Source organism: Lonchura striata, chromosome 2 (assembly GCF_046129695.1).
Source record: "Lonchura striata isolate bLonStr1 chromosome 2, bLonStr1.mat, whole genome shotgun sequence".
NCBI classification, from domain to species: Eukaryota; Metazoa; Chordata; class Aves; order Passeriformes; family Estrildidae; genus Lonchura; species Lonchura striata.
This window is the reverse complement of record NC_134604.1, coordinates 68,570,102-68,589,196: the sequence shown is the minus strand read 5'-3', so window position 1 is coordinate 68,589,196 and position 19,095 is coordinate 68,570,102. Positions and strand designations below refer to the sequence as shown.

The 19,095-nt window shown below is 38.1% G+C and overlaps 1 protein-coding gene across 10 annotated transcripts in view; it reads left to right on the top strand.

Annotated features, from left to right (window-relative positions):
- MTUS2 (microtubule associated scaffold protein 2) overlaps positions 1 to 19,095 on the top strand; it is a 268,374-nt gene that overhangs the window by 112,839 nt on the left and 136,440 nt on the right. For all 10 annotated transcript variants that reach the window (XM_021541972.3, XM_077781450.1, XM_021541971.3 and 7 more), the window contains 2 exons: positions 1,082 to 1,322; positions 11,006 to 11,212. In XM_021541972.3, coding sequence (XP_021397647.2) covers positions 1,082 to 1,322; positions 11,006 to 11,212 — 448 coding nt within the window. The remainder of the gene's footprint in view (positions 1 to 1,081; positions 1,323 to 11,005; positions 11,213 to 19,095) is intronic.

Sequence of the window (19,095 nt, the reverse complement as noted above, 5' to 3'; positions counted from 1 at the left end):
AATATTCATAGGTCCTTTCTACATTATGATGATATTGCATTTTATATGAAAATAGTCAAGAAGCTGCACTCTACTCAGAAGAGCAAACAGTTCTTTGCAAGCGTGTGAGATGAAAACTCTACACACTTGTCCTGAGACATGAAGCAGCACAGAAAAATTGGAGTCAGAGCCCGCTTGAATGTACAAAGATGCAAGGGCTGAATTATGGAACCAGGCATTCCTCGAGTGCAAGTTCAGTGCTATAAGCTGGAAATACTTCCAGCTTGGGATTTATTCTGCTGTTGGTACAGTAAATGCCCATTAAAACACTGAGAGATTGACACTGATTTTAACAAAGCAGCATCTCTTTGTAATAAATAGCAAAACCACCCATTTTCACATTTGTAAATCTGATAGTTTTTTTTTTTCTCCAATTCACATGGGAAGATGTGTTTTATAGTTCTTATTTGGAATATTCAACAGGTCTTTGAAAGCATAAATTAGAGAAATGTGCTCACATCCACAACAAGGTCTCTTTCCAGGAATTAGAGGGGCACAAACTACAATGAACATTTTGCAGTGAGAACATACTGGGGGTTCTTTTTCTTTTTTTTTTGTCACAGAAATTATTTGGCAGTACAATTTCTCTGATAAAATGTACCTAAAACACCTCCAGCTTTATTTTTAGTTACCTAAGTTAAAACCAACTTCTCCCAGAATTGGGCAAGAATATTTTAAATAACTTCTAATAAAAATTCCATTTACACAGTTTCTTAGTATATCTACCTCTGTAAATAATATAACTTTTTGTGACTTAACAGTATATCCTCATTTTCACTAATTGAAGGTCTTTCATTTGTCCATTATCTTTTAGGGAAGGCATCAATTCTTTATTTGGATGTAGTTGCATATTGAGGGTGTAATATACATGTTTTTGAAGAATGATTCATATAGTAAGACCATAACTTTTTGGAAGTTTGCAATGCTCTGAAGACCAGATTCACAAGGAGGGAAATTTAGCCTTTAAAAGCAATTTGGAGCTCCATAGTGTCTGAGTTTATTTATTTATTGCTTAATATCTGTGTTAATAATTTTTCTACAGGTTGGGGAAAGGCCTGCAAAAGATGAATTTTGCCCTCCACCGTACACCCACTATGAAGTTCCACCAAGCTTTTATCGATCTGCCATGATCCTGAAGCCACAGCTGGGACTGGGTGCAGTGTCCAGGTTGCCATCTGCCAAGAGCAGGATTCTCATTGCAAGTCAAAGGTCCTCAGGGAGTTGTCTCCATCAGCAAGGAGAAATAACAACTGCTCCCAGCCTCTATCATCCTGATGCTTCAGGTAAAGTATGAACTTTCTTTCCTTTCCCTTTACTGTTGTCACCCATAAGATACCTTTTTTTTTAAGACAGAAAAATCACAAAGTGAGCAGCATTTTGACCTGATTGTACAAAGTTCCAACAGCACTTTGAGATGTGTCGTTTTATCCTGCGGCGAGGCTGAACAGGGAGTCTGGGACTTGTGCAAAGGTTGTTTCGCAGGTCATTGCCAAAGAAAGAGAATGGTTTTCAATAATAATTCTCACTTTTCACCTTTTTATCTTCCTCCACCTTGTAAATGCCTGAAAAATCTTTGATTTTGTTCTGGGGAAGAAAATGGGACATATTCTTCCATCATGAAGACCCCAGCACTCAGTCTGGATTTGACATTCCCCACCACGTTGTGCTCTGAAAACCTGGGCAGTGTTCAAATGTGCCAGCAGAGATCTTAATTCTCTGAAGGCCTGGTGTACACCTCTTTGGAGACAACACTTCTAATACCCTTTTCTTCCTGGCTAGTGCTCATCTCAGTATGACCCTGGGCAGAATTACAGGAAGGGAAAAGCATGAGAAGAGCTGGAAGGAGAAGTGTGCGGTGTCACAAGAAAGGGACAGTAATTGCTTCTACAGGACACTCCTTAGAGCCTGGAAAAGTGTGGAGGTTTAAAAAATGCACCTTTCAACAGGAGCAAGTTCAGAGACAACTGAAAATCAGTCATTGTGAAAGTGAAGTGTAGCAGCTGTTTAACAGGCTAGAATGCTGCAGAGATTTTTAAAAGTAGTCATAAGGGGTAAAGTTAATTAATGATTAAGTTCATATGATCCCTTCTCTTGCCCCAGGATGGGATTCCTTCTGATGTATCTTTATTTAACCTGTTCATGAAAAACTATTATAAAAACCTTCAATATGAGATCTTGGAACCTCTGAAAGTAGGACTGCTCCAATGAATTACCTGTTTTCAAGTCAAAAGTGTTCCCTATTGTGTTTTGCCTTACTCCTTTTATTACAGTTTGCTTCCTCTTTCCTCTGGAGTAGTTGTGGGGTCTTTTCCTCTTTTGCAGGTATTTGAAAATTATTGCCATCTCTCCACAGTGTTCATTTGTCCATACAAAGGAGCAGGAGAAATTAAGAAAAAATTAGAATGGAAATGCACCAGAGCATCTGGACTTTACCCTGAGAGGATGGTCTCAGTCAGTAATACAGGTTGACAGGATTTGGGGCTTATCAGAAAATCAAGGTTCTCTGTAGTACAGTGCCTCTTGCCAGTATCCTTTACTATCTGACCCTACATCTAGAGTTTATCTGATGCCATTAGCAGAAGCTGACCAAACTCAACTGTATGTGACTTCTGAGACACCCCAAGATTGCAGGCTATGTTGTAAATACCATGTCTGCCCTGTGACTTGAGTTCAGTCAGCAATGAACATGGGAATACAGGTGCAGAGAGTAATTGGATCATAATTTCCATTTAAATGAAAGTGCAAGAGTCTGTGAGTTCAGAATATGGTGTTACAGGAACTAGTTTGGGAAATAGATAAGAGAGAAAATGCAAACAGAACCCATTTCCAAATAAACCTTTTTTTCTGATCCTCAGAAATGAACACTGCCTTCATTTTTATTCATCCATCACCCCTCCATTATCCACATAATCCTGCATCATTGATGCAGACATGACTTTTCCTTGGCCACTTTTAATCCAGGAGCTTGTCTTGCATGTATTCATTTACTGTCTTCTATGTTATGTGACATTTTAAAATCTAAACAGGATCAGCTTAGCAGTCTCTTTTTTTATCTGTAGTACCTCCTTTAAAAAAAGCCAGTACATGAGGAGTGTACATAAGTAAATTGCACAATCTGTTACTGTGATTCTATTCCACTAAAGTGGTATTTTTAAACGTTTTCATATTTCTCAAAGTTTTTTGGTTTTTTTTTTTTTTTTGGTCACTTTTTAAATTTTAAAAAAATTATTTACTTTTTATCACTGATTATTTTTTGGACTTTGTCTGCTTTGGAGGTCAAGCTCTATTTACAGCTCTTCATAATTTCCTTCCTACAGCTGTTATTTTGCTTGTTTCTCTCTAGTCTATTGATACCTTGCTGTTTCAGAAAGGGTATAAAAGATAACTCCTGGTAGCCCAATAATCTGTCTGACATCTCTTTCAGGACCCCAAAGTGTGTCTCATCTGATCTTTGGGCTCTGACGGTTTTATGGATTTTAAATTACACAAGACTTGTTCTGGAGAGGTTGCTAATGTCTCCAGTTTTTCACTGTCCACCCCAGGACACATTGTTTTCACTTCACCTTTCATTTTTCTTGCAAGATGAAGAATATCTTTAATTTTTCTGCAGTACCTTATTCTGTTGTGAAGTACTTTTCACTGCTCTCCTTTGGTTCAATGCCTCTTCTTACTTATCTTTTGTGTACTTATGAAATCTTACGCTGGTTTCTTTACATTCATTTTTTTTAGCATTTTTTCCCAATTATCTATTCAAGATTTTGTTATAATCATCTTTTCCTTGACTAAAGCCTTTTTCCTCATATGCCTCAAATGACTTAGTTCTTCTCTCAGCAATGTATAACTTCATAGGTCAGCTTACCAGACTTTTTTGTTTTTAATACTTCCTTTTAAAAAGAATAATGAATTGCTCATGAAAGAGGCTGAGGTGACAGAAGATAGGACAAGACTGGTATAGGAGTGCAGAGGCATCAGAGAACTGATTCCTGTGCCTGTATCCACAGCAGAGCACATATGCAGACCAGAGATGTGTTGCTGGTTGCCATGGAGGGGATGGATGGTACAGCACCCCCTGGCATGCCAGAGCTGTTGGGGTGTAAATTAGAGGAGCTCATAGTAGGCTAGACACCTTTTAGCCATCTGTGTTAAGGTACCCAACACCCTTTTCAACCACTTTCCCTTAATTTGGCTGTTAGCTGTAGTATATTTGATCTGCATAATTGGTTCTGCTGCACTATTTGAAAAACAAGATTAAACACAGCTTTGATAGAGTCATATTTGCAAACATGAGTAAATAACATGCATGAACATATGGGCAGCATCTGGGATGCAGAGCCAGTAAGACTTGCTCACGGGTGTTGTGGGGTGTGAGAGCTTGGGTGACTTCAGCCAAAGCAGCTAGGGACTGAGGGGTATTTTTCTGTCAGGGATACCAGGCCTGCCTTCAGGATTGCTTATCAGAATCTCTTGCAGCTTGATCCTGAGCTTTTAATCCAGTTTCCAATCCTGCTGATATCAGTCATGCCCTGAGGTAATGGAAACAGAAGGATCTAGCCAGTTGCTATCCTGTGACAAAGTGTGCGGTAAGGCAGAGGCTTTTAAACTGAAATTGCTGTGGCACGGTATCGAGGACAGCAGCAGTGCCTCTTAATGAGGATTTTATTCCCCTTTGCCATACCATTCATAATGCAGCAGTCTGGTTAAGCAGCACTGATAAGAGGGGTGGTTTGGCCCATGTATAATACTAATCCTCATAAAAATGACTCTGAAGTAATTGATAATTAAATCCCTGAACTGTTGTGATGGACTGCAAGTATTATAAGTGCATTAATGGTTTTGTTAGTTTTACGTTATGCCAAGTAGAAAGTAAAATGTTGATGGGTGCTCCCTCAAGTGCGATCTCTAAGTGTGACGCCTAAAGTGTAGTTGGATCAGTGATCCTTCTGCATTAGGAAGTAGGACACGTGGTGGCATTGGCTGCAAATGTCTTATTAAGCAGTGCTGCTCCCTCAGTGGTGCTTTGCCTCAGGTAGGTCGGACAAGAAGCCTGACTGTAAGAAAAAGTGGTCTGCAAAGCAGGTAAAATAGGGAGTCATTGAATTATGATATACTTATAGGTGCCATAGAGTCTCTGAAAGCTTAATATTTGTTTATTTTATGTAAATAGACTCTGCTCTTTCTATGGGAAACTTGTAAGTCAAAACAAGCATTGAAGCATACTGTGTCTATAACATGTAAAATATTAATATGTTTTCCTTGGATATAAAGGCTTCTTGAAGCAAGTGTGTCAGGATTTGCATTCATTAGCTGATTATTTTGATGGAATTAATGTCTGATTTTGAAAAGTATAACAGAGATCTCATCATTAAAGCTTCACTTTAATTATGCTCATTAATTTAACTTAATTCTACATTTTTCAGTAGTGTTTAGGGTATTTTTTCTCAAAGAGTGAGTTAATGAAATGTTACTTCCTTATCACCTCACTGTGTATTAAAGTTGTCAGTCCCAAGGGTCTAGCTGTTCCTCTCATTTCTAAGCAAGCCAACTTTCATTGAAGATAGAATTTACCCATAAATCAGGACTGCAATATTTGTCCTTCCTCGGACAGACACATATATATTTGTGTCTTTGCATATGTATGATGTGTTTCATTTCCAATGCCACAATATGCCTACAGCTTTCTCCCAGCAGGAAAGTTTTATTTTCATGTATACTCTCAAGAATAAACAACCAAATAATGACCTGATAATTGAAAATGTAAATTAGATCTGATGATAGAAAAGAGGTTTTGAGGTTACTTCCTGAAATATTGCCTTACTGCTACTCCAGCTCTGTCTGTACTTGCAGTCTGAGGTCCTTGGGTTAGAACTGGCAAGCTTCTTAACTGGTTAAAGAAAGAGGGACAAGGGAATAGTTCAGAGAGGAAAATGTTCTATGTCCTCCAATGCTGTTTTCTGTTCTCACTCTCTATTTTCTTTGAGAGAGCAAGCTGACTGTATTTCATTAAAAAAATTAAGTTTCAAAGGGACTCACACATTTCCTCATAAATTTTTTTAAGGACATTGTCATCTTACTTGAGACATTGCCATCTGCCACCTCTCTGCTCCAGTTACTGTGTCTTCAAGGAACTAAACCCCATCATTTTAGAAGAGTAGTCTATATGACAGTTGTACCAAGCTGTCACTTGTAAGAAGAGTATGTGGAGCAATCTGGGTGTAGGAGCAGGCAAATGCTTCCTACCTTGCCTCCTTCCTGCTGAGAGCCAAGCGTTGTCTCTGGCTGGACATCCACAGCCCTTCTGAGCAAGCCAGTGAGATGCAGCTCTAGTGCAGAGAAGTGTTCTGGCTGCACTGGGCTGCAAGTGGAAAATGCAATGAGTGAGACTTATGCACGGATGATTCCTGTGCTGCAGGTTTTTGAGGATGCCGCGCTTTTCACATTAGCTGCCAAGCAAACACGGACATTTGCAGCTTAAATGAGTTGTGAGATGACAAGTTCTTGGGGTGTTGAGAAATGTACTAACCTGCCTTGGTTTGCCTGGGAGCTGGGAAGGCACAGAGCAGATTTTTGGCTCTTTTAAATCTGCTTCATGAGGAGGTGAGCATTTACTACCATAGTAGTAGTAGTTCTGATGGTGAACTGACCCATCAGAAATTAATCAATGTTCAACAGTGACAACTGTTTGGCCTTTGGAACCGAACTGTTCCAGGCTTGACAGTATTTGGATGAGAGACCATCAGGGCAGCTGGGCTCAACCTGCTCACTGCTGTTTAGGTGTAAAGCATTAAAGCCCCTATTCTAAAGGCCCTTTCTTCAGTTCTTGTTCAGAGATAAATTATTATGTCTATACAGGGAAACCACAAATGTAGTTTATAGAAAAGATTTCTTACTTGTGTGATTTGTTTTTAATCTACAAAGATACCAATGTTTGGGTTAACTCTGAGCTGGGTTAACTTGGCTTGTATTATCTCTGACTGATGCAGTGACTTTGGAGGTAAGTTTTTTACCCCAGATTTCCCAATATGCAGTGAGAATAGTGATGTTCAGATCATCAGTAAGTGAGAGGAAATGACATCTAATGATTAAAGTTTTAACAGAAATGCTGGTAAAAAAAAATTAAAAGGGAAAGCAAAGAAAACTAAAAAACTCTACAACCAGACAACAAAGATTTGCCAAGGATCCCTGAATTATGGAGTTTTAAAGTCTTGAACTGCTACTCTTTTTCATTAGAACATATCTGTATAAGTAATTTCTTTAATTTTTCATTCATTTCAGCTAAAACATATTTCAAATTTCACAGAGAAATTACATGAAAGTTGCTTTTTACCCGTGCACGAAGATGCAATTCTTATGCAGTGGGGATGCATAAGAAGTGAAGTTCAGACTTTTAATAAAGTCTCCCCAGGCACATCTAGTTTGTGCCAATCAGTCCCTAACTCAAAATGTTTTTATGTTTCTGGATGGGAACAGCTTGAAGTGTCATAGAAAATCACTTGTGTGCATATCAGACAACAATACTTAATTCTATAATTAGCTTCAGGCAGTGAGACAACTAGAAAGATTTTTAAGCTTATTTTGGCAGATTTTCATTAAAATAAAAGCTGCTCATTAAAATAACTTCTGTTTTAAACTCCCAGACCTTGTTTGCAGGAGTACTTTTATACTTTTAAGGAACAGAAATAAAGCAAAAAAACATGCATGAGAAAACTTGGTGAAGTTTATAACAGAAAATACATACAATAGGCCCTGATGTCTCATGTATTTTAATGAGAAAGAATACACAAAATTACTTAGCTTTAAGGATTTGAATGCATCCCTAATGAGGATAATGTCCTGCCCCCAGGTCCTCATGGTACAAAAGAACTGGATTACAAAGAAAATAAGTGAAAAATAATTTAAGGATGATGATGGTTTCAAGATGCAAAATATTGTTAATTCAGGGGGAATTGGAATTGAAGTAATAAACTAGAAATACACAAAAATGTATGAGAAAAAAACACTTAATCCTCTACCCAAGTCTGGAAGAATGACTTTGAAGTAAAGGTAAAGATGGTTGGGCAGTTTGTAACCAAAATCCTTTTGGTTTTAAGGAAATTCTTCTTCAGTGACATTCATGGTGCTTGGTCACAAACTGCAGAGAACAGTCAGTCTGGGGACTTGATGTGGGCATCCCTGTGGTTGAGTTGGGGACCTGGGAGTCTCAGGTGAGCCACACTGCCCTAGGCCAAGCACGTTTTAAATGCTTTTTGAATAAAGCCATTTCTAACTTTATTCCACTGCCCCAGTGGAATTTCCCATGTTTTGTTGCAGGAAGTCTGTGATATTTATAGTTTGTTGCTGTAAAATGGAAATATCTTGTTGCACTATGACACAAAATAACTCACACACTCACTAAGATTAAAAGAGTAAAAGGAAGTAACTTTTATTTCTGACCTTGCAATATATAGAATTTCAAAAGTGACAGTGAATTGGAGGATAAAATTGCCATCTCTCCGACTACACTGGTTAAACCAGCAGTCCATCAATTCTCTCTTCGTACAAAGAAGAATGCAAAACAATCATTATTTACATGAACAGTGCATGAGAACTCTAGTAGAAATATGTAAACATTAGAAGGCATAGAAAACTTCTTTTAAAAGAACTTTAAAACTTTTAAAAGCACAAGGTGACAATATCTCTCCCTCCACCTTAGCTTATGTAGTCCAGGTGCATTTGTTGAAAAACTGTAAACCCCACGAGAGACAGCCCCATGTCTTCTCCCTGCTGCCACTGGGCTGGCATGTTCCTTGCCCCTGCAGCTGCTTACCACGAGTACTTTTCTCACCTTCAGATTTGGAGGGTGCCAGGACTTGGTCCTGTCACTGATGCAGCACATGGAGGATTTTGCAGTGGGTAGGGAAGAAGTCTTGGCTTTGGAAGAAGTCTGGGTGCTTTGCAGCTAGCCATAAATCAGCTGTATTAGATCACTATGAAAGCAGCACTGCACAAACCTGGCAGTGAACTGATGGTGACCACCACTGCCTATCTCTTCATTGTGCTAATGTGCCTGCTCTGTCCTTCACCTGCACCTGGAACCCATAGCTACCTTTGCACCCCTCTTCATAATACCCAAAGGAAGCCACATTCAGGATCACAGTCCACAATTGCCTCTGCTGGTGCCAGGGATGGGGAGTGAATGGGGATTTTAGTAGTCTTTCATTACTCACTACAGATATTTGTTATTTTCAATTGGGTTACTCTGCACAGCATGTACTTCTCTGGGCTGTCAAAGGTGCTGCAGACATCCATCTCCTTGTGTCTTAATAAAGCACTCAGCCTGGGAAAAATGAGTACAAAAATGCGTTTTTAAGAGCCTTGAGTATATAAATTGTTTTATTCATTGAGCAAGGAGCATTTTTTTACATCTTTGCAGGAATGTGTTTTATAGGAGAACAAAACTCTTTTCAGCTAGGTGTTGCACCTATTTCTGTTTCAAAAGGAAAGGCTTAGTTACATTAAACAAAGCTTAGCATTAATATTGTGATGAAGTACATAAATATCTTTCAAAATCCCTGTAACATTTTTCTGCTCAAAGGAGTTAGTGTTGTTTTCTCTAAAGTCTTCTCAAAGTGAAATGCTTCATTAAAATTAATAAGGCTGTGACCTACATAGTTCACAATAGAATTAAATACTGTAATAATATGACCATATTCTTACTGTGCAGTTAATTTGTATTTTTCTTTATATTATGAATGTTCGCTTCTTCCTTTGAAGTTTGTGTCGGGCTAGTGTACAAATAGTGTTCATTGAATAAGAACAGAAAAAAGGTGACTTTGTGCCCTTTTCTGACAGAATATATTGATAAGTTTTAATTCTTCCTTGTCTCCTATCCCACTGGTCCTGATTAAACACTCTAGCATCAGTTTTTGGAGATTGTTGTTAATATTTTTTTAAAAATTATGTAGTTTCACTGCACAGGATTCCACAAGGAACAGGAATCTGATATTCTCAAATCTAGGAAGAAAAAGCTCTGTCCAAATTTATGTACACTTGAGTTCTGGACTCACTTGCTATGCAGACCTTCCAACCAAAAGCAAAACCTAATCTTTGGTCCTTAAACTTGAAGGTAAGACTGCCATGATCATGATGGACCTTTGGCCTGTGAAGGAAAAGAGGAACATTTGTGAACCTGTGTTCTGCATTTGCCTAGAAAAGTTTGCCTGAGCGAGAGCAGCAGCGTACAGGTTAGGACAGAAGCTGATGACAGATGAGTGGCTGGTAACCACAGGCAGGCATCACAGCTGAACTGCTGCTGTGGTCTAACTCCAGGTGTTATAAACCTGCTGCTGGCCCTTGTTTTAGACTTGGTCGATGTCACTCATGTGGGCTGATGTCTTAGCAAGGAGAAGTCCACCAGTGGAAATAGCCAGTGGTACGTTAAAAAAGTAGGACTTTACAGGTCATGTCCTTGTTCCCAGCCTTGGAGCAAGAAAAGGGAAATTTGAAAGAAAAACTTCAAAGAAGTGTTTTCTTTGATGAAATACAAAGAAGTTCTGTGTCCTTGAAGAGAATTGTTGCTGGTCTATAATACTTTCCAAAATTGGAGGTTATGCGTAGTGTTTGTCTCTGTGAGTTTTTTTAATTGGCACATAAATAATGTAAAATTAAAAAGTGATAGAGCATTGAAGAAGATAACATTAAAAGAAATTTGTAGCAGTGTTGAACCATGTTACTTTGATGGAATTTTGAGTTATGCCCTATGGGTACTTGGCACATTTCACCTTTTAAAAATTATTGTGACCTGAAATTTTTCTACCAAATGTCCTTTCATCACAGCAAAAAATAACTGCAGTCACTGCAGTCTGATCAGCCACTTAAACTTGTATTCAGTCTTAATACTGCCTTTATGTAGCTGGGAGATACAGGTAATGGTCAGTGTCTCACAGTTAACTTATTTAATAAAAGTTTCTTTCTTTTTTCCTTCTTTCAGTTGATCTTAAGAAAGGATCATGTCCAAGTGCTGCAAAATCAAATCTCCCCAAGCCCTGCCCATCTGGACTTCGTCCCCCAGGTTATTCACGGTTGCCAGCAGCTAAGCTGGCTGCATTTGGGTTTGTCAGGAGCTCAAGTGTGTCCTCTGTCTCCAGCAACCAGTCAAACGACAGTGCTCAGAGTGACCACAGCAGGACAACTAACCGTAAGTCCCAAAAGTGTTCTTCTTTCCAGAGGGATATTAGACAGATGTCTTCCAGGATTGTAGTCTCCATATAGCTCAGAACTAATGAAATCTGTGCAGTACTCACTAATCTCTTCTGTACCGCTGACTTTGGTTTGGTATCTTGATTGTCCAGTGAAGTTTTTAAAAAATATTAATAATAATATTAAATATTAATAAACAATCATTAAATTCTAACAACTATTTGAAATATTAATAGTAACAGATGAATAGGGCCTGAATGTTGAGGAGGCTCTTTTCCTTGCTGCAAAGAAAATTCCATTATGAGTGAATCTGAGGTATTCTTTCTTGTATTTTGTTTTTACCTGAACACGCCTTCTTACAAGCTGAAATAGTAAATAAACAGAGTGAACTGTGTTTGGCAAGTAAATGGTAGCAAATGCAGAACAGGACAAATATTATCTAAAACAGGAGATACAGTCTTTCTCATCTTCTTTTCTTCTGCTTCTTAATATTCAGTATAATAAATTCAGCCAGTGATATGAAAAATTGAGCCAGTGATATGTAAAAGATCAGGACTGATATTGTAGTACATCTACCAGACTTTGAATGATCCCCTGGCAGAAATGTCATTCCAAATCCTATTTTATGTAAAGACTGTTAATTTTTTAAGTACAATATAATACCCACTGGATTGTGCAGTCCCTGGGAAATATGCACATGCCCTGGGCTCAGAGCAGAAAGGGGATTGACGGATTTTCATGCCCATTTTTCTTTGAAGACTAGATTGAGCCTGAACTGTGTCAATATCAAAGCAAGTGGTATCAGCCCAGGAGGAGTGCAGACAGGGCCACCAGGTGACATGAAGCAGCAGAGGAGACAAGATGATGCAAGCTCCTAAATCTTTCACTGTTTGTATTAATTTGAAATTAATTAAAATAAATGCAATTAATATAGTTCAAAACCCTAAGGATTTTCTCTTTCCCCTTTATGTGGCGTCATTGAAATGCAAAAGACTAATGTCAGCAGGGACTTTTAACTTTTCCAATGCCCCCAAACATGCTTGTGTCATGATTTACTGTTGGACAGATCACTAATTTTTTGTTATTTCCTAATAAGCTTTACTTTGAGGTTAGTCAACATCTTTCGCTTTGTGCTTTTACCCTACATTTATGCCTTTGGAAAACTTCTTTCTGGTGTTGTAACTTTTAAGTCTTTATATACATAAAACTTGCATTGAGAACAGAATTACTTGATATCTGATTAGACCTAAACTACATCTCTGCAAGTAATATTATTGTTTAGCAGTTTCAGGTGGGAATCTGAAAAATCTGTAGGTACAGCACTATCCTTGAACACACTGGATATATACAGGTTGATACAAATCTAAGAGCAAAATACTCCAAGCTGCTGAATTTTAATCAATTGATTTCTATTAAATAAAAATGTGGAAGAAGCATTAGGAATCTTGGGCATTGAAAGTTACATCAGATTCTTCAATTCTCCTAAAAGCAGTTGATTTCTGTTATATATTCTCGTGTAATTTTATATTATCTTTGTACATTAAGCCCATAAAAACTGAAACCACATTCCAGTCACTGGAAGGACGTGGAAGCATTTGGTTTCAGCTGACTCAACTGAGGATGGTAATGCTCTTTAGTGTTGGGATCAGGATGATGTGACTATCCTGTGCATATTACAGGATCAGTTCTGATGGGTATGAAAATTACTCAGGGGAAGTGTTCTGTTTTTACAAATTCATGTAGAGATGAGCTCAGCCCACCACCTGATGAAAACCAGCACCTATAACTTTTCTCTTGCTGCCAAGTTAGATAACTCATGGAAGCTGTTGTCTAGTTTCCCTCCACCTTCATGTGAGAGCAAGAGAATGAGCCCAAGGGTCATTTCTGTCACGTGGCTCCTGTGACATACACAGCTATCTGGTCCAGAAGTCTTTTACTTCTCTGTAGTTCCAAAAGGATAGTGCTTCCTCCTGGACAAAGGTGAGGGAAGGAGAAGGTGTATTGCCAAGCAGGTGAGGGCACATCTGCTATTTAGGGTAAGCTGGTAAATCATGACTTGGTAAGTCGTCATCACGCAAGGTGACACCTAATATCACCTGCTTGCTTTGGATTAAAAACAACGTGACTTCTGTTCATGGGGCAGATAGGTAGGAAGAAAAAATATTTCCTCACTGTTAATTTTTTAACTTTCATAAAAATGTTATCTGTATGAAACTCTGTCATCTTTTTCTATTTATAGTCTATGTGCCAGCAAGAGTTAAATTAGTTGCCCAGCACCCAGGGAGCACAAATTAGTTGCTTTCCATTCTACAGCAGCTTATTTAACACAGAGCAGCAGTGCACTTCAACATGCACAGAAAGATGTAGGGGAGAAGCACTGGCTCAGGAATCTTAGCATGACATATTATTTCTTCCCTCTAGTCTGCTGGAAGAACAGTTTTATTTAAATTGAATAAATAGCTGATTCTGTAGCTACTACCTGAGATCATGTCTTTGACTAAATCAGGTCTCCTAGAGGGCAAGAAAAAGCTTTACTGTTAATTTCCTAGCTCAGTAGGGTAGAAAAATGCAAAATTATCTAGCTTTAGAAGTCTTCAAACACACATAACACAATTTTCTATTTAAGCAGCATCTCTGCGTGTCAGGGAGACAAAAGTAATTGATAACATCTTACAAGTGTGCATTTGTTATAAATAGAGGAGCTGCTACTGTTGTAAATCAAGGAGCTAATTTCCAAATAATTTTGTAGGTTACTAAAAATCCAATGACTATGGCTAGGTGAGAGGAAAACACAGGTTTATTTTAGGGACAGAGTGTTTTAGGGTAAACAGTGATTCTTTAAGGGACTCCAGTGAGATCCTGTTCTTGCTTTTCTCTCCACTGACAGATGTCTTGTGGTGCTAGTTCTGCCTAAACACATTTCTTTTCAGAAGTCCCAGCTAGTGTCTCTGTCTAGGAGTAAAATTCACTTGTTTAGAATAAGGAGACATGATGTTTGTGTTGAGGGGAAGTTTGTTAATGGAGCTGTGATGTGGCAGCTTTGCTCTTCACCAGATTTCTCCCCTTCCTGTGACCCCTCTAAAAGCAGTAAGACTGAATGTGCACAGAGCCTGTGCTGTTCTTGGTTGACTTTCTGGTTCACATATTTATATTGATACAATTAAATGGATTTGAAGCTGTGGGACTGTGCTCTTTTCCCATGGTGAGAGAGGACACACTGCTCAGTACTTGTCTACCTGTCCTCGGGTCTTTCCCGGAGCTCCATCCCAGGGTTGTGAGTATCAGCCAGGCTGCTCTTTGCCAATAACATGCCAACAGTGACAGTCTTGCCACCAGCTGTTAATCAGGATCCGTTGTAACAGGGCTCTGCTCCTATGAGGTTCTACCCAATTTTCTATTGAGACTGAAGGGGCAGCCTCTGGGAAAGTCCAGGCTGAGGCTCAGCTCCTGGTCCTGTTACCAGTACTCCACAGATCTGTTCTGTAGCAGATAGATTTGTTCACTAATATCTTTGTTCAAATTTAGCCCTAGCTCAGGTGTACTACTTTTTAAGTTTTAAAAAAATGCCTGATACTTTAAACCATTATTCTTTATTTAGAAAAAGGAAGTTTTGTATATCTAAAAACCTGTTGCTTGTTTATAGTCTAAATTGACTAGCATTGAAAAATTGAGACACTTCAGTCAAGAGGAGTGTGAATATATTCTGCAAAATATGATAAAAAGTGAACGACTAGAAAGTCATGTTAAAGTTGAAACCACTATGATTTCCAGTGTAGAGAAACGATTGTGTAAACATAAGGGGAAACTTCTAATTTTAACAACTTCTACCAAAATACTTAACTTCGTGTATTTTCCTTTGGAATTTTAAATGCACTCTGTGGAGGCTTTCCCTGTGTCTGCCCCAATAAAATTTGAATAAAATTTGCATGAGAGGTTCATAAAATCCATCTTAGGCCCACAGCTGTAGGATGTGGTTCCCAGTATTTTCTTGTGATTTTGCAGTGAGGTAACACTATGCTCAGACTGTACCTTCTGTTTTACTGGTTTGAGGGGCTCAGAGTTCTCCAACTTGTATCTGCATTTCAAGTGACCAGCTGAATGTCCTGCTCACGTAATTAGCTTTACATACTTCATCAGCATAGACTCCAGCCTGCTGTAAGTACCATGTGGGAAAGAGTTTGTCAAGCACTGTGGAAGAATTTGATGTGTGGAGGATTGGAAGAAGGGTGGATTGTTTAGAATGAGTTAAGGTATGCTAACTGCTATGAGTTCAGGAAATGGAAGAATGTCAGTATAATATCGGGAAATACTTCATAGTCATAAGGTCTACTAATCTGTTAAATACTCTTCCAACTCAAGCGATGAAATCCCTGTTGCTTAGGATTCTTTAAATAGAACAATAGCATGGTGTTAGAGGCAATTCTTCTCCGTTGACGTGCTAGACTAAAAGACATAATGCTATTCAATATCTACAGCTCTGAGTGCTGAAGCAATTTATTTTGGGACTGAACAAGAAAATGGTGATGAATATTTCAAAACTTGTTTTAGTATCTCACAACAGCTATTGTTCTGTTAAAAATTATAGAAAAATGAAACTGCATGTTTTATTGATGTAAACCTCCATGATCCTTTCTTCAGTATATATTTTTCTCACTGGTTTTTGACCTTGAATTGTCTGCCCTTGCTAAATATTGAATTTCCATTCTAATAAGCAAAGATGTCAAAGTGTCAGATTCAGGTGGGTGGAGAAATGAAGAAATTAAAGTGAGCACAGAAGCCTTGAATAGATGCCTAATTGCCTCCAAAATGGGTAGAACTTCAAAATTGTCACATGGTAGACAGGTAAACCAGTTGTTCTTAAATGCATAAGTATTATGTTAATATGAAGAATTTTCTGCATGAAAATACTTTCCAATCATATTTCTATGCCTGATTTTCTGTTCAGTTTTCTATATGACAAATTCAATTTTTTCTTCCCCTCTTATCTTGTTCTGATATTAATGCCATGATGGAAGAATCACTTTATGACATCATTTCACTGTGAACAGAACTAAAATAAAACAGTATTTAGATTCTCAGCTTTGTGGGGTGAAGCATCTGGAAAAGTGCAGTTTGCATGCCAGGAAGAGCAAGGGCTATAAGACATTTTAGCAGCATTTACTTAGCAACATTTACTTTTCATACTCTAGTTGCTAATGATGGGGGGGAAAAGATTTAAATAATTACTTGGGAGTGTGAGCACAGAAGTTTCTCTGTTTGCAGCGATTTAAGCAACAGTGCTGAGGTATAAGTTGGCTATTAATTTCAGTGGGTTTTAGACATGGTGCTTGTGATAGTATTTTAATGTGGTATTATTTTAATAGCTTAGATAATGTCTTTGCTATCTCCATTGTTGCCTCTTCCCCTGCCCATCAGAACACATAGCAGAGGGGAGCAGTTCCACATCAGGAGGATCTTCACCACCCCTTGTAATGAATAAGTAGAGGCAGGAAGATCAAGCTGGTTTGGAAATGCAGAACTACTTTTATATGAAGATGCCAAGCTGAAATACTTAAAAGGTTTTCAGTTTTGCTGAGCTTAAATTTGTCAAAACTGAAGAAATCCATGAAACTATGAATTCTGAAAAGCTTCCTTTTTATGAGAAAAGAAATGTTGAAAGAATTTTGCCAAGCTCTCGTGCCAACTCAACTCTAGTGCTTAATCATCATGTTTGTTATTGTTATAAATTGCCATATAAAATCTGTGGTTTTAGTGTAAGAAGTCCGGTCTGGGAGATTCTATATTTGTGTTCTAAAATTGTCCTGGCTCATATCCGGCAGCTCCAGATCCAGTTTTTGGCAATTATTTCTGTCTGGCTTTTAAAAAGTGACTTAAATGATCAACCTCACTTTCCCATCTGTAAAATGGGGTGGGAGAGTACAAATGTTTGCGCATACATTGGGTAACGGGACAACAAGGAAGAAACAGATAGTGACAAATCCTCTTTCCTGGACCATTTCCACACAGGATTATTTGACTGATTATGTGCACCTAATTTAGACACAGCGACTCTTAGTGTTTAATCTCCAGAGGGTAAAAAGCAGTTCAAACCACTTGCTCACCAGGCTACCAGTCACTAATTTCACTGGAGAGGGCAGTGCATTGCCCCAGGATTAGATTATTGCCATTACTGACACCCAAGGTGTCTCTGTCCTTTAACTCTGTGGGAAAATGTTGATTCAATGATCAGTGTTGTGGATGTAGCTACTATGGCAACCTGCTTGGTGCCCTGGGAAGTTTCATCAGCCCCTTCTTTATTTTAAAGGTGTCCTGTGGTTGATTTTATGCTTCCTTGGTCAATAGGAGATCATGAATACTTTATTTATTGCAGTATAATTAACTTCAATAATTTATAGAGGGATACAAAGAAAGCAGTGAAGCCGTTTCTAAAACAGCTCTTTTTTTTTTTTTTTTTTTTTTTTTTTTTAATATTTATATCACATTTTTTAAAATATCTAGTCTTCAGTGATCCTGAAGGGTATCCACTCTGGTAGGGATGTGAGAGAGACATGAGGAAGAAGACAGCTGATGGTACTGTGTGAATTTTACAGCCTGGGGAAATCCTTGGCCAGTCCAGAGCCAATAACAGGCACAAGCACAACACTCATCTTTCTGGAGACACTCAGCACTTGGAACAGTGGCACTTAAAATGTCCTTTTGAAAATATGAAGACAAGCAACAGCTGGAACATGTCTGTCACATCCAAATTAAAACCCCTCTTAAGATCAGAAAACTCACTATAAAGTGTCTATTTTTCATGCTCTAATCTTCCTATTCTATCTGTTGAGGGGGGGAAATACTCATTTAGAAGTGAGCCCTGTGGGTATTCATTGAAATGGATTAATCTTTTAATTTAGCCCAGAGAAAAATTAAGGAATAAAGCTTTAAAGAAATGAGAGCTCACCCATTTCTCTTTTTCATTTTCCTTTTTTTTTCTGATTTTTTTTTCTCCCCTTGCCTACTAAAGGAATCACAGTTAAAATCTTCATAGTTTCCCACTAATTAAGTACGATCTTGCAGGACTTTTGAGAAACTTTCTTCTGTGTCTCTCTCATACATTTCATTTCAGTATATTAATCAATATTTAAAAAGGGTTAATTTTGGATGTCTAACTATGAGACTTACCACTGGTGTATTCCACTCAATCTCCAGGTTTTGTGCTTTCTGAAATTCAAGCCTAAGGTAATCTAGATGCAATCAACTCTATAAAAATACATCTTCAAAAAGCACCACATATTACTTCTGGTGCAATTCTGCACTTTGTATTGTCTGTGAGGTTGAAGCCAGTGAGCACAGTGAGGCATTCTGGCTTTGAAATCTTCAAGTAAATCAAGCAGTGGCCTGACTGAACCAATTACTGTCAGTGGCAAAAATCATTGCAGACTCTAAGATAACAGGCTTTCTTCCAAATATATTTTTTTTCCCCCCAAAAAAAGTATTAATTTGAAGATACAAGAAGTTTGATATGGTAGTTATGAGCCAACTTTGTGTCACAGTGAGACAAAGAAAAATACCTGTGTAACAGTTTGCAGTTTTGGAAGTATTTTTTAAATTATGCTTTCCCTTGTGTGAATTCTGCTTAGGGTAAGTAAGGCTTATAGCTTATTTTCCTAAACAAGATGCAAATGAGCTTGAGGTTCAGTGTTTCTTTGATCTCTTTCAACATGGACCAAATTTTAAAAGTGCAACTTTTTAAGTGCACCATGATCATGGTGCAATCATGTTATTAACAGCTGTAGTGAAAAGTGAAGTGTTGTGAATTTGTCACACACACACAGTTCAATCCAATTGCTTTACATCAATAAACAGGACCAAAGTTATAAGTACTGTAAATATGACTGG